We start from the raw sequence: 18,670 nt of genomic DNA, 5'->3' as shown, positions 1-18,670 counted from the left end.
CTGAAACCAGAAGAATTCTTGAAAAAGTAATCTCAGGTTATGAAAAAGTGTTGTCTTTCTTTGGGTGTAGGAACTAGAACCTTATTCATATTATTCTATAAGTAAATGTTCTATTATCCCTACATAGTTTCCTTGGGAGATGAAACACCCTCATTGTTATATTTCCTGAAATTGAGACAATTTGGGGCCCTTAGAGATTGTCCCTATGTAATTTCAGAAACAATCATAAAGAAAACCATTATTATTGGCAATTTTAAGCTGTGCTTCACCTTGGCAAAATGTAAGAGCAATGCACATCAACCTGGTTCTTGCACCTTCACCCTTCAGGCAGCTGGTACAGACTGTTCTAGAAGGAGAGAGGAGGAAAGCTCTCCACCATGGAAGAGGGGTAGGGTGGGAGCATAGTTTATATAATAATAAAACTGTGTTCTGAAGTCACTTGTACTTTCTGGACCTCAGTTACCTGTAAAACAGGTAAGAATGAATGGTCTTCATGGAGAATAAGGGACAAAACAAGCGATTCCTCAGGTTCATTGAGGTACAAATTCCACTTTTACTATAATTATAACAAAGTTCAGATGATGTAAAGACAAACTTGTACAAATAGGCACAGATAAGTTAAATGCTAGTAGTATTCACATGTGGCTTGAATGCAGTTATTAATATCTAGGCTCACTAGAGTTAATAACCAATTTCAAGACTATTTGGAGAATTAGTTCTTAATAACAGTGACCAAAAAATAAGCATCCCCATTACTGATAGAGGCTGGCGCTGTCCGGATGCTAAATGCTGGGGAATCTGATCACCTTAGGGCAAGCTCATACATATTAGTTAATGTTACTTGGTCTTTGCTGAAAAAAAAAAAAAGAAAAGTAGGAAAGCAGGAAGGAAGGGAAAGAGGGAGGGAGGAAGGGAGAATATTTAGTTTATATGCCATATGTAAAAGATAAATGCTCTATTTCAAAGACAAGGATTATATTCTGCAATCCAGTTACAATTTTATCCACTGTTAATTTAGTAACATTTTCCTTAGAAAACAAAAAGAACCCCTAAAAATAATCTCCTTTGTAATTTGGGTTTTTTTTGTTTTTTGGGTTTTTTTGCGGTACGCGGGCCTCTCACTGTTGTGGCCTCTCCCGTTGCGGAGCTCAGGCTCTGGACGCGCAGGCTCAGCGGCCATGGCTCATGGGCCTAACCGCTCCGCGGCATGTGGGATCTTCCCGGACCGGGGCACGAATCCATGTCCCCTGCATCGGCAGGCGGACTCTCAACCACTGCGCCACCAGGGAAGCCCTCTCCTTTGTAATTTTATTTTACAAGGTGCCAGTATGATAATGGGCCCATTAGGGAGTCAAATGTGAAGAGTCAAGGTTTCCCATGCTGGGAATTCCATGGTACCTGATAGAACTCTGAAAGTAGCACCTCTAGCTGCAGAGCCAGATTCTGGTGGTGATTTAGAAGTTCCTTTTCCCTGAAAAGACACTAAAAGTTAACAGAAACAGGGCAGGAAGTGGCTATGATAACAAAGCTGAGTTTGGTACTTGCCCTGGCTTTCGTAGCCAATATCACCGGATTCCTGTAGTATCAAACTTCAGGAAAGAAATTCACAGTATAGAGCAGAGCTGTCTTAATCATTTTTAGACTAACATTTCAAAAAGGGTTAAGAAGCTATCTACTCTGTCTGTTCCATCTGCTCAGACGTTCATCTGAAAATATCCGTGCTGTGATCTTTAACTTTCTTTAACAATCATGGTTTTCACTTACCAATTAATACTAAAAATACTAAAAAGAGAGGTATAAATATTTACGCTATAGAATACTGTATTCCCAATCACGTCCACCATATTAAGAAAAGGAAAATATCCATTTTCAATAACATTATTCAGCACCAGATCCTCTCCAGTTAGACAAACAATTCTTGTAAACATCTTTATGATTTAAGGCTTCAGTAACAACTCATGAGTAGGCAAAAGTTTGCTATTTGTTTAATCTTGGAAGAACACTGAAAGAAAAAGGCAGGGAATGTAGGCAGTGTGGAAGAACTCTCCTTTACATAGCTGGCCACATGTGGCTTCAACAGCTGCAGGGGAAACTGGCTGGGGCTAAGGTTACATATTTCTGTTCAGTAAGGGTGTCCATGGTGGTAACTCTCATGATGACGGTAGTCATCCTGGTAACCATCCTGGTATCCTTGATGGTAACTATGGTAACCATAGCCTGCATACTCATCTTCTGGGCAGCGCATCCCCAGTGACTGCTGAATAGCCATTTCCTGTCTCCGGAGTTGCATCGAATCAATTAAATCGTACACAATCACCATGGACCACATTGGGGAAGGATACCAGGATTTCACATTTCCATCTTTTCCAACGAGAAGCATGGAGAAGTACTCTGGGCTCACTTGAAAATAGTTACGTATGTCTTTCACCAAATGGGCTGGTACGTCTTCTCGCTCCACAACAGAGCTCCCTAGAATAGGATTAGAAAAGTTGTTAGCAGATTGAAGAGGCAGCACACAGGAAAGCATCAAAGTGAGAAGAAACCACTGTGAGAATAGAGAGAGGACCCAGGAGTCTCTTCTCGTCAGCTCAAAAGTCCAATTAAAAAAGTTTGCTTGTTTTTTCTACTAGCAAAGAAATGTCCTTGCTGTTCTACAACATTATTAGTGTATCAAACTTTGGGGCACATAATGTCTCCTTATAGGAATGTTACAAAGTATAAAACCAGTCCCTTCATTTAATCCTGGCAAGATCAACTGCTTTAAAATTTGTCACTAACAAAGATTCTATTGTTTATATTTCTAAGTTTACTTCCAATTAGCTTAGTTTCTTCTTTGCGGTTACAGTTTTACTTTTGATGCTGTTGTCTTTATAACAAAACTCTTATTTCATTGTCAAAGGTGAAAAATACCAATTATCTAAGAGCTGGGAATATAGTTAAACTATTATCATTAGTGAAAAGAAGAAAGGGAAGGGAGAAGGGCACTGACACTTTCTGGGTATCTGCTCTGTCCAGCACTGTGCCAGGGATTTATACACATTATCTCAGGTAAAGTGCTTGATCTTGGATGGAAGGACTGGGTTTACTTTCTGAAACTTTTAGTCACTGTCAGTTTCTTTCAGCTTCTCTGAGCCTTTTAGTATATGTCCTCATCTGTTGCAAGGGAATCAGTGAGATATGACCTTTGTGCCTCATAAAACTATTTCGAGAATTAAATGAGATAACATAGATGAAAATGCTTTGTAAGCCAATAAAGCCCCATGCAGACAAAAAAGAATTACTTATTTCAGTTAAGAAAATGGATATTTTTGCTGTCACTTATGATTTTTTTAGTAAAAACAATATTAGTGCTTGTGCTCCCTTTCCCCTTCTTCTACATGCATCCTGTGTACACACACACACACACACACACCACACACACAAACACGGGCAAACATGAGGAGGGAGGCTTTTGTGACCTTTCTTCACCTGAGGGGTACACCCACTGCTTACATATAAATTAACATAATTTAACTGAACTTATCAGTAGTTTATACTGTTTTAAAGTAACAACATTTACCATTAATCGGGAACAGTTCTAAAACTCCACCTACTTCTTCTCCAACACCTAAAAGCTTCAGAACAGTTATGTGGCGCAGACCTAAGAGAAAAAAGAAAGCCGTAGAATCTGTAAGTCTTCATTCACTTCCAAAGACTGGATGTCTGAGAATTAAAAATCTCTAAGTTTAAAAAGAATATAAAACATAACCTGATTAGGTAAAATAATTCATTAAAAATATTTTTTTTCATTAAAAAAATATTTAAACACTTATAAAATCTCGAAAAAAGACTAATTGCAGATTTTAGGATTAACAACAGGGTCAGATGTGGTCTGGTTTTGTTTTGTTTTTGCAGATTGAAATAGAAGAATTTGCTTTTAAACTGTGATTCTCACTCTACTAAATGACAAAACAAAAATGAAGCCATCGGAACTTTAAAATATCTAAGATGATCTAAGCTGATTAGTGTTCTGGAAAAAAGTCATGCCTAAAGTTATAACAGCTTGCATGGATAATTTAATTTTCTCTCAAAGAAAAGACTACAGACCCTAGCCGTTGTGATTGTTTAAGAAATCATTCTGGCTTCCTCAAAGAAAAGTTTGTCAGTTTAAAGGGCAGGTTCTTAGCACTTTTTAAGAAGACTCAAAGGGGTAGCACAGCAGGCACAGCTTGCTTCCCAGCCTCAGCTAAAGTTTCAGGAAAGGAAAGAAGGTCATGCCTTAGTGGCTTGTTGGAATTCTTTTGAAGATGAAGCACATATGAAAAGATTCAGGAGAAAGAACACAGGAGGACAAGGAGGCTCTAGATTCATCCTATTCAGATTTCGTGGTTTTAGACAAAATCCGAGCCTAGTCATGGTAGTAACTTGGAACTAAATATGAATGTTGACGGTGTTGACAGTCCAGTGGAGAAAAGTGAAAGCCACCGTGGAGGGCTCTTTTAAGGAAGAGCTGAAATCCAAGCAAAATGCTATTAGAAAAAAATTTTGTGGCCTTTACTCTTCTCCCAGAGAAGTGAAGCATTTCTATTCTACATGTTGTTGAGTCATGTTTTCAAAAGGGAAGATCATGAATTTAATTATTCTTTAAAAACATGACTTGTTCACATTTCCTGTCTACTGCAAAAGTGTTTGACTTGGGCTCTGTGCAGAGATTCAAAATGAAACATCACCTAATAGCTGCTGCAAAGACATTTTTAGAAAATTAGCAAACCATGATTTTATTGATATTCTTATTGTGAAGGGTCATTAACTGCTCTAAAAACTTCTGTCTTACCCAGCACTGTTGGTGGCTATACATAATTTAAATTTTGCCTAAGAATACTGGCACAATCAAATCTTTACATATATTGATATAAGGTCTTAAAGAATTAACCTTGTTAATAGGAGTATAAATAAAAATTCACAAATTTTCTCATTGTTTTTACTGCTATGAGCTCATTTTCTGCCTTCTTTTGAGTTATTATTTCACATCTTAAAATTGAAATGTATTTATAATGTTCAGGTACTGGGTCATAGCAAGGGCCCAGGCTCTGGTAATGTTTTACAAGACTTATACCACCATACCACCTTTTATAAATCAAACACAGTTTTATAACTAATAAATGATTCTTCTTCCTAATAGAAGTATCAAAATAATACAGATTCATCTATGTTCCAATTATGAATTTTTAATCTGTGGCCCCCTAGCTACTCTTCCCCCCTCTAAAGACTCTCTCAAAATTCTTCCTCTGCAGAGGTGTATCTCACATGAGACTTCAGTTGTGATTTCCACTTTTGAAATTGCCATTATCTCTTTGGTTCAAAACAGAACTTAGTAATAAGTTCTGTGTATTATGCATTTCCTTTCCTTTCTATATGTCCATATTCAAAATGATACTAGCTCTTTCTGACCACTAGGATAATAATGTTTGGTAAAGAAAGCATACGTTAGTTTTCAAAACACTGAGCAATTTACTGCAAATAATGATAGTAATAATAAACTGCATTTCTCTTTGACCTGCTTGTCTTAAAGCATAAGGTTCTGTTTAACAGATCTTGCTGTCTTCCTGGTGCCCAGTTATAGATCAAAATCCTTTCTAAGGGAATGGCAATATAGTACAGTGTGCTTCAATTCATTCATTCATTCCCAAAGCCATTCCTGTTTTACAAAAGATATTTACTCTATGGAGAAGCACACAATGTTGGTACCTAATTATTACCTAAGCAAATGATAATACCTGAGTTTTATGATCTTGAGACAAGATTTTAAAAAGCAAACAAGAAGACAACATAATAGAGATCATTTAAAGTAAAGCAGCAGGTATTTTCAAACACTTTAATGAAGAACCTGAGAAGGCAGAATATTGAGAAAAAAGAAAAAGGAAAAACAGACCCCAGTTGACTAAGATTCCAGTCTGAAGGCAACTTTATCCTCTGTATAACTGAGTAAGTGTCTAGGAATCTACAGTCTGGACTGGGGAATATTTGGATGACCTAATGTTCCATTTTAGAACTGACCAGGAAGAGAGTGGTATGGGAAAGCAGTGATGCTTTAAGACAAGCAGGTCAGTGAGGCTTCCCACTCACCAAAATTGCATGCCTGACCACTGAGGGCAGAGAGCTGCTGTGAATAGGCCCAGTCTTCATCATTAGGCGCTGAGATCACAAGCAACCGCCTCCTCCATCGGAACCTGGAAAAGAAGCAGAAGCCCACAGTTGCTGCTTCAAACAATAGAGGCCAGTGTGAAAACGCAGAGTAACTTCGGCTGTCATTTTTTTTCCTGTGCCCAGAATAAAAAAGTTACCCTTAGAAATATTTCATAGCTCCTCAAAGCCTAATATTAAACTGTATTACCAGATTTCTTGCACTTTTTCTTTTGTAACTTCACAGTCTGCCTACTGTGACATTTGCGTGATGTGTCAGGCATGAGTCTGGTCCCCATGCCTGATGAGGTCACTTAGGGAGAGACGAAGCTCTCAGATACAATGAAAACTAGCCGATATTGTATGTTAAATTGTAGCAACAGAAATAAGGGAATCAGAAAATAACTGAAGAAAACTCAGGTTCTGGTAGAGTTCCCTAGGGTTTTTGGGTGGGGCAGGGAGCAGTGAATATATGGACAGGAAATAGTATGGAGAAAAAGAACTGAATTTTAAGTAGATGACAGTGACAGGAAGAAGGAAAATAGGAAAGTGTCTTAAAGGGTCAAGGAGGGTTCCTGGGAAAACAAAGCCCTATGTACCTTCCTCAATAGCCAGTGGCCCTTCCAGGGGCAAATGTTAGTTCTAAAATGTACCCTATCATCATAGTAAGAACCACCACTTACAGAGTACCCCTATGAAGTAGAATGGGGCTAAACCTAGAGCCATAGGATTTTAGATTATATGATAAACTTGTTTCTGCTCTTACAGCTCCAACACGGCGGGGCAGTGGAAAGAGCTTTTGTCTTACAGCCAGGAAGCTTGGTCCACATTTTGTCACTGCCACTTTTTGCGTTCCTTGAGCATGTCACTCTGTTCATCTAAGTCATAGTTTTTCCTTAGCTCTAGAATCAAAAAGAGCATCCACCTCAAAGAGGTGTTATAAGAATTAAACTCTAAAACCCATCAATGTAAGTTATGCATGTGATGGCATGGATATAGATCATGCCTTAATCTGCAGGCTTCTTGATTTAGAACTTTGACCTACTGATGGATAATGTCCATTTCCCCATTAACAGATCATGGACATTATCTATCATGATGTCATACAACAACCAATTTAATCCTTATGTTTGTGTATCATTTTATAGCTCACTTTCACCTACACAATATGTGATCCTCACTAGAGTTCAGTGAGGGCATGACTTGTTTTCCCCATTTTACAGATAACAAAACGAGACTTAGAGAAGTGAAGTAAATTGCCTAACTAGTAAATCTAAGAGGTGGTACCAAAATACAGATTTCTCTGACTCCTGGTGCAGTGCTTTCCCTAGTCTACCCCCTCAGAGGTGCTGATGCTTGGCTGGCGCGTGAGGGTCCCAAAGAGGATAGGAAGGAGAGAGGGTGTGCATCCAAGGGGCCACTGCATGCATTTGTCTCAAATTCCACCTTCACTGGAGAAGGGTTTTTTGCTTTCTGCCCTCAGTGCTGGTGACTGCTGGGTGTCAGTGCACTCATGGAGCCGGAAGCCAGTTGACTTTATTCATGGTTTCTCTCCCTGTGCCCCTTCAAGCCTCACAGTGAACAGGAGAGTTTTCAGTCCCAAAGAAAATGGCCTCTTAGGGGAATAGTGGTTTGGATGAATGAGAGAAAATGATAGTCTAATGAAATACAACCTCTGAATGGGTGCCTGTAGCAAGGCTCGCCAAGAATTGCTTGCTGTGACATTACATTAGCTTCCTCTGCTTGTTTTTCTTCAAAGGGAAAGAAAAACTAAAATCTCCACTGAGGATAGGAAGATGAATGTATTTGCATAAAGGAGGGGAGAGGAGAGTCTGAGACTGTCTGAGGTTTCCTGGGAAACGGAACAGTGACTGCTCTCGGATCACGAAAAGGGTCTCCTGTATCTTCCCTGCTTCCTTAGGAGGCATGCCAGACCAGCACCGGCACCCCAGCCAGCACCCAAAGCAGGCCAGCCTTCCTGGCCTCACACAGTAACCTGGAGGGAGCTATTTTGGGGGAGGTCTATTTTGGCTTGTTTACCTGTGTGCACCACTGAATGCTGTCAGACTGGAGAAGGATGGGATCTGAGACTCCCTGTCCCAGACACAATCAAGAGAAGGTCATTTCTCCTAAGTGATGATTCTTTTTTTTTTTTTTTTTTTTGTGGTACGCGGGCCTCTCACTGTTGTGGCCTCTCCCGTTGCGGAGCACAGGCTCCGGATGCGCAGGCTCAGCAGCCATGGCTCACGGGCCCAGCCGCTCCGCGGCATATGGGATCCTCCCAGACCGGGGCACGAACCCGTATCCCCTGCATCAGCAGGCGGACTCTCAACCACTGCGCCACCAGGGAGGCCCCCTAAGTGATGATTCTTTATCCCACAGACCTTTACATTAAGATACAAGGCCCCAGCTCCCAGCATTGAAGGACAAATGTTAATGGAACTAATTTCTGTGGGAAGTAACAAGAGATGTGAATGTGGCCCAGATCCTTATTTTGGACAAATTGTTTTTCCGTCACTTTACTTTGTCAGTAAATAGAAAGTCTACAAGGTATGCATGTGTTTGCTTCTTTTAACTGGCATTTCCAAATTAGTGTGCATTTGCCCACTCTTTAGGGCTTCTGTCTCAGAGAAAGGTAATTATAGCCTGAACCATATGAGTGTCACTAAAAACTAGACTGGCTTCAGAATCTGGTCAGCTGAAACCAGGCTGTATAGACCCACCAACAACTCAGCAAATATGAAGGAAAATTCCATTTGGATACTCCTTTATTTATAGAACAGTTAGGTAGAAAAAAAATTTTTTTTTCAGTTCTTTTTGCCTGGGCTTCAGTTCTGAAGGGTTTATTAAATCTCCTCTTAGCTCTCCTTTGATGACAAAGTTCTCTAACTAGGACCTGAATAAATGGCCCTAATACTACTAATAACCACCATTTATTGATTACTTGCTTTGTGCTAGGTTCTAGCTCATTACCTTTAGTATCAAATTTACCTTTCACAACAATCTTAAGAATAGATAAATTTATTATGCCCATTTTGCAAGTGAAAAAACTAAAGCCCAAAGAGATTAAGCAATTAGCCCAAGGTCACACAGCTAACAAGTGGAGAAACCAGGAATCAACTTCAGGGCTGTCTTACTCATGCCTTTAAGTAATACACTATTCTACTTTAATTTTTTTTTTTTTTTTTTTTTTTTTTTTGCGGTACGCGGGCCTCTCACTGCTGTGGCCTCTCCCGTTGAGGAGCACAGGCTCTGGATGCGCAGGCTTAGCGGCCATGGCTCACGGGCCCAGCCGCTCCGCGGCATGTGGGATCTTCCCAGACCGGGGCACGAATCCGTGTCCCCTGCATCGGCAGGCAGACTCTCAACCACTGCGCCACCAGGGAAGCTCTCTACTTTAATTTTTAAGATCACTGATAATTGTCAGCACGATGATTCCATGACCACAGGTCATAGATAGCCATAGGACATATAACTTATAATCATATGCCATTCTGAATATCCATAAAAGATGTATGTTCCTGAAATAGTAGTGAATATAAGAGCTCACAAGCCTCTAACATTAGAAGGAAAATACGTTTACATTATGTAGGGCCCTATCCAGTTCAAAAGACTTTAGATGCAAAATATGTATAATGTCTTAAGAATCAAAAAAAATACAAATTCAAATCAGTGATCAACTTGAATGAGCATTGCAAGCTTTGTGAGTGAACAAAAGTGAGATAATGTCAGTTTTCCCTTTCAAGTTTTGAAACCCATGATTATAAAAAGACCCTCTGCCTGGAAATGGTGAAAATAATCCCTCAGAATGTCTGTAGTTGCAGGTCTTATGGCTGGCCTAAATCCTTGGTTATAAATAATATCAATGAACTGGATGGTTACTGCTTTAGAGATCAGGCTATGCGAGTTTAATGGGTTGGTTCAGTGGGTATGCCTCCTTCAATCCTAGAAGATTTAGAATTAAGAAGAGGAAGTTTGCAAAGAATCAAAAATGTAGTAATAATATATATTTCTGAATTTCTTTATATAATTTATGTTCTTGTGAAACTTAAGAGAATTTGGCTTAAAATGATAGACTTGAAACTCCAAACTAGAATGTGTAATTGAGTATTTGGTTTAGTGGTATAGTTTTAGGTTGAAATCCTACTAAGCGTATACAGTTATTGGAACATCTGAGAAAACTTTAGATTCACTGTATTTACAAGATTAACTTATTAAACTTATGGCTCATTTAAGTACTCAGAAAGTTTTGTTTATTTCAAGGAATTGAAAGAAATATATTAAATGTAAAATGGCTGTTTGGCATAATGACATTGTTTAATTACTGAGTTCATAAGTGAGATTAAACATTATTCAAAGCCCCATAAGAGTGATAGTTAAAATTTGCCAGGTTATAAATAAAATGATAAGATTTAAAAGCCTAACTTAAAAGTTTAAGAGAAAACTAAGGTCTTGAATTTATAAATTGGATATATTTAACACTATTGGTTAAAATCAAAAGTAAACTTCTAAAGAATCTTTTCTGCCTAAAAAAAGGAGAGAAAGGTAAAAGAAGTAAAAAGAAGGGAAGGAAAGGGAAGGGGAGGGGAAGAAAATATCTCAAGGACAACAGCAAGCTCTTATCCTCAATCTTCTAAATCACTGCCATCTAGAAGGATGACCTTGAACTAAAAGTTGATATTTCAGAGCCCCCAGGATTGGATAAGAAGCCATTGGCCCAGTAGAGCCCTAGAGCCCTTTCTCAGCCAGGAGAGTGGACTGAAGACTGAATGAGCCTTATGTCCTTAGGGAGGCATGCACCTTTCATCTCCACTTCAGGTATTTGCACTGTACTGAAAATTTGGATGAAGGCAGAATCTTGGGTTCCTTTCAGCTCTGAAATCCTGTGGTTTTAGGAGTATCTTTCTTCACTTCAAACTCTGGGCCTCTGAGTTCACACTAAAAATAATTCACATTATATTTTCAAAACGAGTGTTAGATAAGAGCGTGGACTTTGGGAACCAGATTATCCTGGGGCCACTAAGCTCTAGAACTGACACTAGCTCAGTGAGGAAAGTTATTTAATCTCCATTAGCCTGAGTTGTCTTGTCTGCAGCAAGACAGTAGTTACAGTGTTTAGATCATGGGATTGTTGTGAAGATTAAACTCAGGAGGGAAGAAGAAGTGCTTGGCACAAAAGGTGATTACAGCAACCCTGGAGTGGAAGTAGGGCTACTTGCTGTCATTATTCTCATGGGTGAGAGATTTTTAAGATAGGGTTAATTGGAAGCATAGGGGCAACATACCTAGAAAATTGTAAACTGAAAATTTGGATGAATGGCAAGTGCTATGCTCTTTACACATCATGTTGTTATCTCTTAAAAGACCCAAGCTTCCTGAATCTAGAGGAATTCAGATTATCCATTTCCTAATCACAGAATTCTTGATGCTTAGGTGAAATTTCTGCATCCTTGCACCTCTTAAGGTCCCAAGGATTTGTAGAATTTTCATCCAACATGAGGGAAGGGATGGAGAAGGGAAGAAGTAGAGTGATGTGCTTCCCTGGTGGCGCAGTGGTTGAGAGTCCGCCTGCCGATGCAGGGGACATGGATTCGTGCCCCGGTCTGGGAAGATCCCACATGCCACAGAGCGGCTGGGCCCGTGAGACATGGCCGCTGAGCCTGCACTCCGCAACGGGAGAGGCCACAACAGTGAGAGGCCCGCGTACCACAAAAAAAAAAAAAAAAAAAAAAAAAAAAAAGAAGTAGAGTGATTTCTTTACACTCTTTTTTGTGTATGTACTAGAGTTTCCCTATAATAGTTTTCAATAAACCATACTCCCCAAGGAATCAGGGAGCTGGGTCAAGAGGATTTCTCCTTTTGAGGTCTTAGTAGAGCTTTTGTTCTCTGCAGAGTTGGAAGGAAGCAGAAAATCAAGCAGTGCTCCAAATCCTGTTTGGAACTAGAAAGGGCCCAATAAATATGTAAAATAAAAGTACAGTATACAAAGCCCTCCAAATTGACTGACTGAATAAACTAAGCCTTACAGAAGTTCAGAATTCTGTATCTGTGCCAAAAAAAAAAAAAAAAAAGGCAGAAAAAAAAAGAAAAGACCTATCCAAAGCCACCAAATTAACACTCAAGCTTGGAGCCGACTCCAGCCAGCCTTGCAACCAGAGCAACTTCCAAAAGGACAAGACTAAGCCTGGTGGCTAGAGTGCTGTGAAGAGAACAGACGTCTCACAGGGAAGGTCACTCTGCACACACCTGTCTGCTCTGTGTTTCTCTGGGGTTTTCATTAGCTCACTCAGAACACTCTCCCGTCTGCCTCCTCGGGGTCTCCAAAGGTGATGTACCTGGATAGGAAGTTCTCCAGTGACTGCTTCTTGTCTTCCTTGCAAACAATGCCCTCCTTCTTCTGCTTTTCCATGTCTTTGATTCGGGACTGGAAGGTATCAATCACATCGAACACAGACTTCATTGCTATAGGCACCTCATAATATTGCTGTTGAAGGAAAAATAAAAAGTATATAATGTATAAAGGTGTTTCTTCCCTATGTCCAGAGGATAGAGAGCTTGAGAGAATTCAGGGTGGCTCCAGGGAAATCAGAGCCTGGAGGGCTCTTTGATTTATAAATTCTCTCCTGCAGTAGTACCTCTGCTGATTTTTTGAGGTTTTGAATCCACGAAACAAAAGCCTTTACCTTCCATGAAGGTCTTAACTTCACTCTTTTTATTGGGAAGGGTCCATGCCTTCCTCACCACACATATTCTAGGCTCACTTCCCTACCTCTGGGACTAAGCTGGTTCCTCTTCACTATACAACTGGAGAGAAGGTCAGAAACACTGTACTAAACACAAGAAAACAAATGGAATAACATGTTAGAGTATCTGACCTGAGCAATAAGGGTAATTTTCCACCAGAAAGAGGCCTGCTCTGTGGTCATCAGAAATCTACACAAACTCTTTGTGATTCCCAGAGATGATTTTATTGAGTGAGCATTACTTAAAATTAGGTCATGTTTGCTTATGTATTCTCAGAAAAAAAGTTGGATCTAACTTTTTGGGGGATAATGAAATTCAGTTTCCTGCATCAAAGCCGTCTGGACTTAGAACAGCAACCTGAGGTGGATTTGAGGGCTGGCTGATCAGCATGATCAGCATAAGTGCCCTCAATGGGAATTTAGTAAATCGTGGAATGTGAAAGCTGGCCGAGACTTTGGGGATCATCTAGTCCAAACTCTCACATTAGAGGTGGCACAACACAAATGTGGAATGAATTATTGAAGGGATCTCTCTCCAGATCCAGAAAAATACTGCAGGTTGAATCAGCTATTCTAATAGCCCAGGCAGCTTTTTTTAAAAAGGATTTTCATGTAAGCATGGGCTCTGGAGTCAACCTGAGGGGGTATGAAGTCCAACACTAACTGGGTGAACTTGGGCAAGTTACTTAACTACTCTGGATCTCTATTTGTCCTCTGTGAACCAATGATAATACTTGCTATTTATCTTAGAGGTTTGAGACAAGGATTGTAAACATCTGAGGTGAGTGCTTGACATAATGAAAGCACTCAATAAAGTTAGTTATTACTGTTAATATTATTATGACTACATGGCACAGTTTTTCAGAGTTCAGAATCTCTGTCCTTATCATAGGAAGAAAGTAGGTGTAAAACCCTACTGTCTTGCCCATGTTGGATCAGGAGGTAAACTTCCAGGCCCTTTCAAAGTAGGCCTATGTTAAGCCTGGGTTTTCTGAAAACAGAAGCTAAATACTCTTTACTTTTTATCACCAGGGCCTGGCTGGTGATAAACATCACAGCTATTCAACAATTTTCTGGTGAATGTATGACTTTGATGTTACAGAAGAATTTAGTCTGAGTCAAGTAGCTGGGCCATAGGTGGTCATCCAATCCAATATTTTCCATAGACTACATTTCTAGACACAAATTCTACAGGACAATGGGAACTATTTGGACCATTTCAAAACTTTCCCATTTATGAAATAACTTATGCTTAGTCATATGTCTAATAGACTCATTGACAAAAAATTGAGTTGCTATCTCAAGGAATGTCACTGCATCATCCAAAACAGGAACCCATACCTTGATTCTCATGTCCACATCGGTGAGCACCATGAAGAAGTCATTGTAGGTCATTCCATACTCCTTCCTCAGCTCGCTGATAAGATGCTGGTCTACCAAGTCCTCATCATCCACAACACGCATAGGTTTCTCATTATCTTAAGGCAAATGAAATGTGAATAAATATGGATGTGACAAAACAGAAATCAGCGGGAAGCCAAAGGGTGGAGGCCCTGAGCCTTCATCCCAAGTTAATTAGAACAGTTTTCGTTAGTTGCACACATCTGACTAACATTTTGTTTGAACAAGCGTTTCCAAAGTGAACAAATAAATATAGAAACAAGTGAATAAACTCATTTTGAAAATCACTCTTCCAAAGATGATCAAACTGCCATCTCTGCCCACCCTGGTCATAGTGAATCAGAAGGAGCAACGTGAGAGTGAAGCTGCTGAGTCATCCCTGGAAGAAGATTGCCAACTCACTCCGGGGATGAGTCATCACCCTAACTCACCAGGGAACCAGACCCAGATTCTTTGGTTAAGTTTTATTTCATTTTAAATTTTATTTTAGTTTTGGTTATTTGTTTAAGTCTAAAATCAGTGCCTGTTCCTCCCACTTAGAGAATCACTTTGGGACTCAGTGAACTATGTCATTGCAATAGAGAAAAATAAAAAGCCTATGTTCAAATCTGGTCATATGGCTCCAAAAAAAGTCAAGCTATTCATAATATAAATTTTGTAAGTGAATACAATTTTAAGTAAAATGTTACTGAATTTATGGAAGTTTTTAGTGTTAGGTATTTTTTCAAATAACAAGCCCTGAAAACAAATTATTATAATTCAGAATGGTTCCTAAAGGTGCTACTGGGTTAATGGGAAGTATGAACATGGCAAATTACTATGTCTGGAAAGCATTTTGGAAAGGATAGGACAGCTTTATTTACTTCTTCTCTCCCATACAGGTCACAGTGTTTCCCTCAACCCTATTAAAATTTTTATCTGCAAATAATCCCCTGTATTTTAAAAAAATGTGCAAAAGTTAAAGTTAGCAAATATGTGATAACAGATCGATTACAGAAGGGAATCTATCAGTTATTATCAATACTGCTACCCAATGAATAGTACTACAGTAGGAAAAAACACAATTTTGCAGATACAGAGGTTATACAGCTGAGTACCAGACTATTACTCTTTTATTGATATAAAGGGGACAATTACAATTTAAGTATTACTTTGGTTTATTTGATTAGGATTGAAAGTATATAAGTTGAAAGTATATAAACAAAAAGCTTCATTCTCCCAAGCAGATCATAATGAGAGGGGAGAGAATGCTATCATTAATAAAATATAAATTAATTTAAAAGAATTGTTAGGTTCATGGTGTTGGTTTTTGTTTAGTATAGCTCATTGAATAAAAACAGCAACTTGCAGAATAAAATGCATAGTATGATGCTATTCTTAAAAGGAAATAAAGCAAAAGAAAACATAATACATCCATATGGGAATATGCATAGGAAAAAGTCCAGAAGGACATACAGCTGATAAAAATGGTTGCCTCTGGGGAGTGGGAAGAGGTGAGGTAGAAAATTTCACTGTTTACTCCATGTAAGTCTATATTATTTAAATTTTAACAAGGAGCATATTTTACTTTGTGATTAATAACAACAACAATAATAATAATAATGAAGGAAATCTTTAAAAAACTGATTTGTAAATGTCCTCAACAACTAATGTTCTGATTCTAAGACTTTACAAACTAGATTTTATCTTGAACCTAGGAATTGCTATTTTTAATCCATAACATACATTCATTTTTGCTTTTGTTCATCGAACAAAATATTTGCTGCCAGTGTCCTAAGCTGATTCTGTGCTGGATGCTGAATTCAGAGATAAGTAACTTGAACAGAGTTCAAGTTCCTAAGTAGAATCAGAGTTAGAACATTTACATCTACCTAACAGATAAAGTCACAAAAACCATTGAATGGCTGAGATGAAAGGAAATTAGAGACTATAGTGGATTTCAAAAATGGTCCCAATTCTCCACCCTTCCCTATACTTACACTTTGCCCAGTAGCTGTAGCTCCCTGTTATGGTGGATGGGTTGAACTGTCCTACCTCTTGATTCTGAGATCATCTATATAACTTGCTTCGGTCAGGGTTAGCCAGTGTTCACATAAGTGACACAAATGGAGGCTAGAAATGGGCCTGCACATTTGGGATTCCTGCTACTTCTGCCATTACCATGAGACTACATCCATGCTAGCCTTGTAGAGGATAAGCCAAGTCAAGTTACTCTGGTCTCACCCCAGCCAGGGCTATCCCAGATCAACTGACAGCCAGTTGACCCCTAACATGTGTGCAAGCCCAGCCAAGATCAGCAGAACCACCTAACCAATAGGCAGCTGACTGCAAACACATGGGCAACCCTAGCCAAGCCAAGCCTAAATCAGCTGAACCTTTCAGGTTTGTGACTCAATGAATGTTTAATGTCATATGCTACTGAGATGTGTGGGTCTTTATTACATAGCCTTATTGTGGCAATAGATAACTGCTACAGACATTATCTGGCCCAACCCAGTCACATTACTGAAGATGAAACCAAGGACTGCAGTGGACATGCTGCAGTGCTGGCCAGATCCTACCTTCAGGAGTAAAGCTGCTGTGAATGTTAGCAGCTGAATCCCTCTCTGAAAACTGCTCTCCTTAGAAAAGTGCTGCCTTTCCCCAAATCACACCCTTACAAAGAGACAGCCCACACTCAGTGGTTGCTGCAGGCGGGGAGGGAGTAGATATAACAGCTGCCCCCTTGCCTCAAAGTGAACAACGCTGAAGGGCCAATTGCATTCACATTCTCGCTCTGTCACTTTGTATCCCTCACCCCTCATAGACATTATTCCTGAGAATACTCCCCATTAACCTCTTGCATGCAAATCTCAGAGTCTGTTTCCCAGAGAACCAACCTATCACAGACACCATGAAGGGAGCAATCTGCTCAAGTTCACATTGCTAGTTAATAACAGACTGCAGGTTAGGACTCAGTAACATGACCTCACTCCCATCCAGTCCTCTCTCTACTTTCACAAAATGCAACACACTCAAGGATAGAGATGACCCAAGACCAAGATTTAAACCAAATTTTATTCTACTAAGATATGGAGGGAAAAAAAAAAAAAACAACTTCATGGTCTGGATTCTCCCTTCAACTAGAATATTTTCTGAAATGATTTGATCAAACTAAAAATGATAAAACATTTTGCACTCCCAGCCAACAGAAAGATCTACATCCCGAAGCAATGTTTGTGCTGAGAGAATCTGCCAAAGAAAAACAATAACAGGCCTGACGAACACTGGATCCAACTGGGATGGGGACAACTCTAGAGCAAGACAGAGTCTACCTCTGGCTGAATTCTGAGGAGGGTAAGCGTGAGGCCAGTTCCTGTCTCCAGCTGCCTACTCCTGACACAGGTCTCTGTTACGCTCTGCATTCTGTCTAAATCAGGGCTGGGTGAACAAGAGGTTCTCTTCAGTCTGGAAAAGCAACAAAAATTTGGCAGCTTCTTATTAAATTTATCCAAGTTCTGCCAAAGATCTCTAGTCCTCCTCAAGGGTGGCAGGGCTTAAAGCAAACATTCTTTAGAACACATCCTATAAATTGTCCATATGGTCCTGATCCACCTAAAATGATTCACAGATCCAAGCCCATTTGGTAGGATTTGGTCATTCCACACAACCTGCCCCTGGACCTAAGATTTTTGAGGAGGGACAAGGGGGAGGATGAACTCTGCTGTGTGCTGATGAGGACTGGCCCTAGAAGAGAAACACCTGCCTAGTTTCCCACCCTTTAAGAACTCCAACTCCAAAAGTCAGTGGTCTTCAGGTAGTAGTGAGTTTCTTCATGTATTTGTTCTTCCATGTCTGACTATGGACAGCAATGACACTGCAGAAAGATTCAGCTCCAATTACAACTTATTAAACACCAACTGTGTGCCAGGCATTGTGTCTGAAGCCTCCCTCTGTGACTGCTGCATCTCTGTGACATCCATGGTTTCTCCTTTTCCTCCTTCTCATCCCTAAGTTCAGGCCATTCCTCCAATGTCCTGGGACCACTTCAGCTCTCCCATTGCTTCAGAAGTTCCCTATTTCCTCTTGCAGTTTTTCAAAGTATGAGTCACTGTCTACCTTCATCATGAACCTGGAGTGCATGTTAAAATTACAATACTTGAATCCAGAGCTATCTGGTTCATGCTCCCCAGGGGACACTATTCCTCTGCTTTAATCAATTGTCTCAATTGTCTAGAAAGACCAATTTGCCAATTTGTCTTGTTTATGAAGAATGTGTCCTGGGGCTTCCCTTGGTGGTGCAGTGGTTGGGAATCCACCTGCCGATGCAGGGGACACGGGTTCGTGCCCCGGTCTGGGAAGATCCCACGTGCCGCGGAGCGGCT

The 18,670-nt window shown here is 39.8% G+C and overlaps 1 protein-coding gene across 1 annotated transcript in view; it reads right to left on the bottom strand.

Moving 5' to 3' along the window:
• Positions 1 to 1,963: 1,963 nt before the first annotated feature.
• CCDC80 (coiled-coil domain containing 80) overlaps positions 1,964 to 18,670 on the bottom strand; it is a 34,558-nt gene continuing 17,851 nt past the window's right edge. Inside the window, exons 4-8 of the mRNA XM_079704999.1 lie at positions 14,247 to 14,383; positions 12,498 to 12,646; positions 6,106 to 6,209; positions 3,560 to 3,640; positions 1,964 to 2,469 (exon numbers count right to left, since the gene is read on the bottom strand). Of these exons, the coding sequence (XP_079561125.1) occupies positions 2,123 to 2,469; positions 3,560 to 3,640; positions 6,106 to 6,209; positions 12,498 to 12,646; positions 14,247 to 14,383 (818 nt within the window). The 3' untranslated portion in view covers positions 1,964 to 2,122. The remainder of the gene's footprint in view (positions 2,470 to 3,559; positions 3,641 to 6,105; positions 6,210 to 12,497; positions 12,647 to 14,246; positions 14,384 to 18,670) is intronic.

The sequence above is a fragment of the Hyperoodon ampullatus genome (genome assembly GCF_949752795.1).
Source record: "Hyperoodon ampullatus genome assembly, chromosome: 5".
In the NCBI taxonomy this organism is placed as follows: Eukaryota; Metazoa; Chordata; class Mammalia; order Artiodactyla; family Ziphiidae; genus Hyperoodon; species Hyperoodon ampullatus.
This window is presented reverse-complemented; position numbering and strand designations above follow the sequence as displayed.